Consider the following 6,532-nt stretch of genomic DNA (forward strand, 5'->3'; position numbering starts at 1 on the left):
CAGCGAAGCACTGAAGGCCTGATGGGAGGCAAGCTGTATTGGAAAAAAAATGCCCTTCTGAGTATAATTCTAAGATGTGCTATGTACATGTTGAGTATTAGTGCTGAAAACAAGTCACAGGCTGTAATGAGGGGAGTTCAGAATTCATCCCTCTGTGTGTCCATCCATTTTTGTAGGTTACTGTGTGAAGAACTTATATTATCGATGTACTTGAAGTTTGTTTCAATGTATTTATAATACTCCCTTTAGTTACTGGATTCATCAGAGCTGTTTTTGTGTCCTTACTGGTTTTGCTAGTTAATTTGGTCTTGCCTGTCAAACTGAGAGGAGAGCTGTGTGCTCTCTCTGCCATTTGCAAGAGAAAACAGGTAGTGCAGTGGTGGACAGCAACATACAAATCCAATTGTGAGCTACAGTTCATGTTTCCCTGGTTTTAGCTATTTATTTATATCTTCTGCCAGATTTCCCCCTAGTGACAGATGAAGAGATCTCTGCACTCCCTGCTGTGAATGTACTCCCTGGAGGCAAATATACAGGAGCCAAATTGAAGTCAGCGATTAGGATGTTGCGTGGATTGCTGGAACAGGGAGTCCCTTCTAAAGAGATTGAAGTGAGTAACGATTTGTCCTTTAAAGTCCTTTTTCCCAGTATGAGACAAAATTAGAATGGCTGGATCACTGCCTTCAGTACCATAGCTCTTTAACTGGAAGCTCAAAAGAAACACCAAAGACTTTGCTTTCTTCTCCCACAAGCTGCTGAGAGATGAGATCAGTTTGAATTCAGTTCATAAGTGCTTTTACATCATTCTTGCTTCTGGTAAATTACCAAGTGGATATGATGTAAACAGGCATAGACAAAAGCTGTGAAATCCAGCAGCTGAATGTGAAACCAGTCTTTTCAAAGTCTTAAGTCAGCCATGTTACGTGATCTCTTTTTTGAGAGAATGCAATGGAATATTTACTGATAGTATGTAGGGTTTGGTTTGGGGTTCATTTCATTTTCTTGGGTGTGTAAAATATTCCTTCCCGTGACTGCATTATTTTGCATATCCACATTAGGATTTGATTTTTAATTATTCTGTTTGTTAATGACTTGATAACATAACCACTCTTATTACCAATCAGTGCTTTCCTAATGCACAGGTAATTGCTTCTTTACAGAACCTTCAGGAGTTAAAACCTCTGGATCAGTGTTTGATTGGACAAGCAAAGGAGAACAGGAGAAAGAACAGATATAAAAACATACTTCCTTGTAAGTCCCAACTCATTTGAAATTCACAGTTGATGTTCTGTCACCATCTGTATGGTCAGATGGATGAGATCAGAGGTGAGATGGTTTGATTCCTAATCCTAGTAAGGATGAAAATAAAGCAAGCATTTATAAAGCAATTTAAGAATAGTGAACAACATACTACTGTACTGTGGTAGGTAGGGATGGCTGTTCACAGACTTTTCAGTTGTTTCAGCAGATCCCGTGTCTTAAGTGATGTATACATGTGGAACCAGACAAGGCTTTTTCAGTTTCACCCATGCAGAATTGGGAGAACAGACGTGTACTATTGTCAGTACATTTCCTGCCATAAAATTCTGCTTGTTAGGTGTTGAGAAGGAAGAACTGACAGAGGTTAGTTCTACGTGAGAAAAACTCAACCTCTGTTTTTCAGAGTTGCTGCAGTTCAAATCACATATCCAACCTGTGTACTGATTTCTATTTCTCCTGCAGATATACTTCCCTTTTTTTGAAAGTACTGATTAGTGCCCTAAATTAAGTATTTGAGTGATTTATTTATTTTAAAGCAAGCTGTGAAAGCATCTGTGTAGATAAGTGCTGTGTGAGTGTGTGCAGCTCAATACCTGTATTGTGTGAAGGTCTGATGATGTGCACACCTAACTTGAGGTCTCTTTGTTGTGTGGGGATGACAGATGACACCACCAGAGTCCCTCTCGGGGTTGAAGGTGGATACATCAATGCCAGCTTCATTCGCATGCCCGTGGGGAGTGAGGAGTTCATTTACATTGCATGCCAAGGACCTCTTCCTACTACTGTAGCAGATTTCTGGCAAATGGTTTGGGAGCAAAACTGTACTGTGATTGCCATGATGACTCAGGAGGTCGAGGGAGAAAAGATAAAGTGTCAGCGTTACTGGCCAGATGTGCTCAATAAAACCACCATGATCAATGACAGACTACGCCTTGCTCTTGTGAGACTTCAGCAGCTCAAGGGCTTCATCATCAGAGTGCTGGAGCTCCAAGAGATTCAGGTGAGTGAATCTAATTCTGCATGCTTAGAGTTTTTTCTGAGTGTTGCCATATTTATCCTTACACTTCTGGCTTGTCTGCTTTCAGTTGGATTGTCTACATCAAGAGGCAGCCCAGGGCTTCTCCTCTTTTCGCAGTGATCATTACTGGGCAGCCGTTTCCTCGCTGCAGCTTGTGCTGCTCTGTGACCTTTATAGGAGAGCATTTGGGCCAGGCTGTGATTTCATTACACTAATGAGACTCTAAATTGTGGCTCCCATTTGCCACAGAAACATATGTAGGAATATGAAATTCACTAATAATTCAGCCTGGCTGGTTGACTCTTTTGTGTGATCAGCTCAGTCTGCACAGTGAACTTACACTTTTAAATTACTTACTAGTTATTTCCAGTTTAGCTCTTGTTGTATTGAATTACAGAGTACCTTCACTGGGCAAATCCCTCTGTTCTGAGACTTATCTTTGGGAACTCAATTTTTGTCTTTTTATTCCTGCCATCTGTCAAATGGTGGTGCTGTTTTTGAACCTCAGACAGGTGAAGTGCGGCACATTTCCCACCTGAACTTCATTGCCTGGCCTGACCACGACACCCCCTCCCAGCCAGATGATCTGCTCACCTTCATCTCCTACATGCGGCACATCCACAAGTCAGGACCCATCATCACCCACTGCAGTGCAGGCATTGGGAGGTCAGGCACCCTCATCTGTATAGATGTGGTCCTGGGGCTGATCAGCAGAGACCTCGATGTGAGTATCCCAGGGGATGGTGCTTCTGACCTGCAGGAAATGTGTTCCACTGAATCCATGCAATCTTTTAAAGAGTGTGCCATGCTGTTGGGACTAGTATGTTTCTTTGCTGGTGATCCCGGGTGGGGAGAGCTCTAATATCCAGCGGCTCTTGGGTTAGCTCAGGGAGCCTCAGCAGCCAGGTGCACTTGAAGTATGTTTCAAGGACGTGTTCTACCATAGTGGACTTCTGGCACGTGGCATGGGAAAAATGGTGTTGCCAGGATGGCACTGGCAATTGGTAGAAGGGGTGTGAATTTTAACTTTTCCAGCATAACCGCAGATATGATTCCTAGGGTCATCCACAGGAGGGTGCTAGCTTCCTTATGTTTGTCCTTCAGTGGCCTGGGGTAGCAAATCTTCTTGTGAATTTCTAGAGAGGGTGAACTCTGTCGTGCTTAGCTCAGTGGAGCTTCTAAGCACCCTCCGAATATCTAGGACTTTACAGACCTGGGGAAATAAAAGGTATTTTGTTAGCTTGGACCAAGGGACTTTTTTCTGATTGCTTAGCTCCCAGTAAGAGTAAGCAAGAGGGGCTGTGTACAGAAAGGAAGCAAGAGAAGGGGGAAGCATCTGATGTAGGGCCACATCCAGATTGCCCAGAGACAGCACATGCTTCTTACCTAGCAGACAAACATAGACTATAGTGAATTATTTGTTTCACTACTAATGTTCCTAATTCTGTTCTCTGGTTTGATGCTGTTTGTTTGTTCTGCGTGTCTGTAATTTTTGAATGTTTAACTTGCTGTTTGTTTGGTAGTTCGACATCTCGGACCTGGTGCGCACGATGCGTCTGCAGAGACACGGAATGGTTCAGACAGAGGTGAGTCTGGATTCCCCAGCCATTCACTGAACCATCTGAAGTGCCAGAGAACTTCATGATGCACAGCACCAGTCGTCTTTGTGCACTGTATTGTGACATTTGTGTCACAAGAATTAAATCAGATGAGTAGCAGGATGTATTTAACACTTATAAACACAGGCCATTTTTAACATAATGTATTGATTTGTGTTTTAAGAAAACCTGAGTTTTCATCTTCAAAAGGATGTGTTTATAGAAGAGGTCAGCTAAGCTTTTGTGGTTTAAAGTTGCATTATAAACTGAAGAGAAGGCCTAACTGTAGCTGCTGTGAAACACTGATCCTGTCAGAGGTGTCTTGAGATCTCCTTTGGGAAGATACTCAGTCCAGAGGTTCAGTCTTTTAGGAATAATGGATCTAGAGCTAATTAACTTCAGAGATGGTCATCACAAGGTCTTGTTAAAATCTGCACTTTTTGATTGAATGAGGAGGAATTGTGAAGTCATGGTTAAAAAAAACCCCTGTAATCAAACCAGTGAACTATCAGCCCCATCCCTACCTCACACCCCAAAACATATATCAGCCCCCACACCTCTATCACTGAGATTAGGGTAAGAAGTTCCTTTCTCCTCTGAGTTCTGTATTACTTGGCATTGATGCAAGTCCTTGAAATTCACTTGCTGCCTTCATTTCTACTTACATAAAGTGCCTAGTCTCCTTTAGATGGTTTTGGTGTGAAAGAAGGACAAATGTCCCATATGAAATATATCTTTAGTGACAGAGGAGTGTCTGTATTTGCTTTGAGTTGAGGTTGCATATTTTTCCACTGTGGCCTTTTTGTTTGTTTGGATTTTTTGTCCTTTGGGGTCTTTTGTTTTCTTTGGGATGTGGTGGTGGTGGTTTTATTATTTAGTAGTATAATTAGTATTGAAAGTGCTGTGCAACTGTGAAGTGCCAGTGAGAGCACTTAGGTGGTGCAGGCTTTTTTCACAAGTTCTGTAATTTCCTTTTCTTTACAGGATCAGTACATTTTCTGCTATCAAGTTGTCCTTTATGTCCTGAACCGTCTCCAGCACGAAGAACAACACAGAGACAAATAAAATACTGAAGCAGAAGTGCATTTAAAATAAGGAAACAAGGAGGTTGAGAGGCTCTGGAGCATTTTATTTGTCCTGCCAATGGTTTTCTAATCCCTTCCTTCACTTGCTGTCCAGTGTCTTTCCTATAAAGTCTCTCCATCATTCCAAATAAGGTATATAGATCTAAGGGAAGGGAGTAGCTCATACAATACCACTATTGTCTTCAGCCCCATGGATGCACATGTGAGATTTTTTTGTATAACAATATTTAATAAGGCTGCATTTTTTTTGCAGCTTCCTTAATATGTCATAAAATACAGAACTAAAAGTATTTTAATTTAAAAAGAAAGATAAAGAAGAAGAAAAAAAGTAATCCTATACTACTTCCTGCAATTCTGCAACTGTTTTGGGGTATTTGTTTCTTACAGGGTGGGGAAGTGGGAGGGATGAGGCAGTATTTTTATCCTGGCAAACTTTATTACAAAGATATTTTACTAGTCTCTTTTGAAAGCTTGTTCATGGCACACAGTTGTTGCCCTTCTACTACAATTGCAGCTATTTTATAGAGGGTATCTTGAAATCAGCATTTAAGCTTTGAGATGCCTGTTAGCATAAGGATAGTAGTGAATGTTAACTGTATCACAGTTAATAATGTTTACTTCATAGAATTTCATGTATATATTTATATACTTTTACACAAAAAAGCTGAATTATTGGGTGTCTAACCTTATAATTGATTAGGCATCTTGACTCTGTAAATAAAAATATACCTAATGTACACTGATCACAGTGGGTCTGGGTATTTTTGTCTTCTTGTGACTGATTTTTCTTGGCCAGCTATGGCATAATTCCTTGTGGTTGCTGCCTTTACCGTATAGAGGCTGTGCACATTTTAAGTTTTCAGTGTCCTTCTGTTCTTCAGTATCTATTTGAAAAATCTGGGAGAACTGTGGGCTCCTTTCTGGAGAGTTTCCCCACTATGGTGAAAAGAAAGGTTCATTTTCCCTTCCTCCTTGTTTTTCAGCTCACCTGGGCATTGAGACCTTTTCACTTTTTTGGGAGGTGTGTTTGCACTGCTACAGCAGTGTTCTGACAACCATGTAAGCTACTCTGCCTAGGCAGCCAGGCTTGAGATTGGAGGGAGGGTATCAGATTCTAAGTAGCTCAGTGGTTTAGTGATACTGTAAACAGTCGAAACTGTTCTGACAGAAAATTTTAATTTTAAGCTCTGTGGGAGCCTTGGATGGTGAATAAATGCCATCAGCTGACACATTAGCCTCAAGTGGTCACTCCAAGGCTTGGGCAATATTCCTGTCCCAGTAATCCTTGCCAGAACTGAAGCTTTTGTGTTGTCAGGAAGGGTGTAAGGGTGCTAATTTAACAGCATTCTGCACTGAAGTCGTGGGAGTAAGTTCAGAGGCTGGTTATTATTCAAGGTTTTGACTCTTGAAAATAGTAGCCCAAAGTGTTCCAGTGTACCAAAACTGTGGCAATCACTGCCTTGCAATAACATGACTTTAAAAAGAAGAGCCTTTTTCACTTGTCAGTAATACTGTGTATTTTATTCCCTCCAGCATAACAGCAAAATTGTGGGTTTTTCACAGCAGCATAG

The 6,532-nt window shown here is 41.2% G+C and overlaps 1 protein-coding gene across 1 annotated transcript in view; it reads left to right on the top strand.

Annotated features, from left to right (window-relative positions):
* Window positions 1–4,941, top strand: part of PTPN13 (protein tyrosine phosphatase non-receptor type 13) — an 85,985-nt gene extending 81,044 nt beyond the window's left edge. Inside the window, exons 43-48 of the mRNA XM_062493658.1 lie at window positions 462–610; window positions 1,161–1,251; window positions 1,923–2,260; window positions 2,787–3,002; window positions 3,802–3,864; window positions 4,861–4,941. Of these exons, the coding sequence (XP_062349642.1) occupies window positions 462–610; window positions 1,161–1,251; window positions 1,923–2,260; window positions 2,787–3,002; window positions 3,802–3,864; window positions 4,861–4,941 (938 nt within the window). The remainder of the gene's footprint in view (window positions 1–461; window positions 611–1,160; window positions 1,252–1,922; window positions 2,261–2,786; window positions 3,003–3,801; window positions 3,865–4,860) is intronic.
* Window positions 4,942–6,532: the final 1,591 nt, after the last annotated feature.

The sequence above is a fragment of the Cinclus cinclus genome, chromosome 5 (genome assembly GCF_963662255.1).
Source record: "Cinclus cinclus chromosome 5, bCinCin1.1, whole genome shotgun sequence".
Classification (NCBI taxonomy): domain Eukaryota; kingdom Metazoa; phylum Chordata; class Aves; order Passeriformes; family Cinclidae; genus Cinclus; species Cinclus cinclus.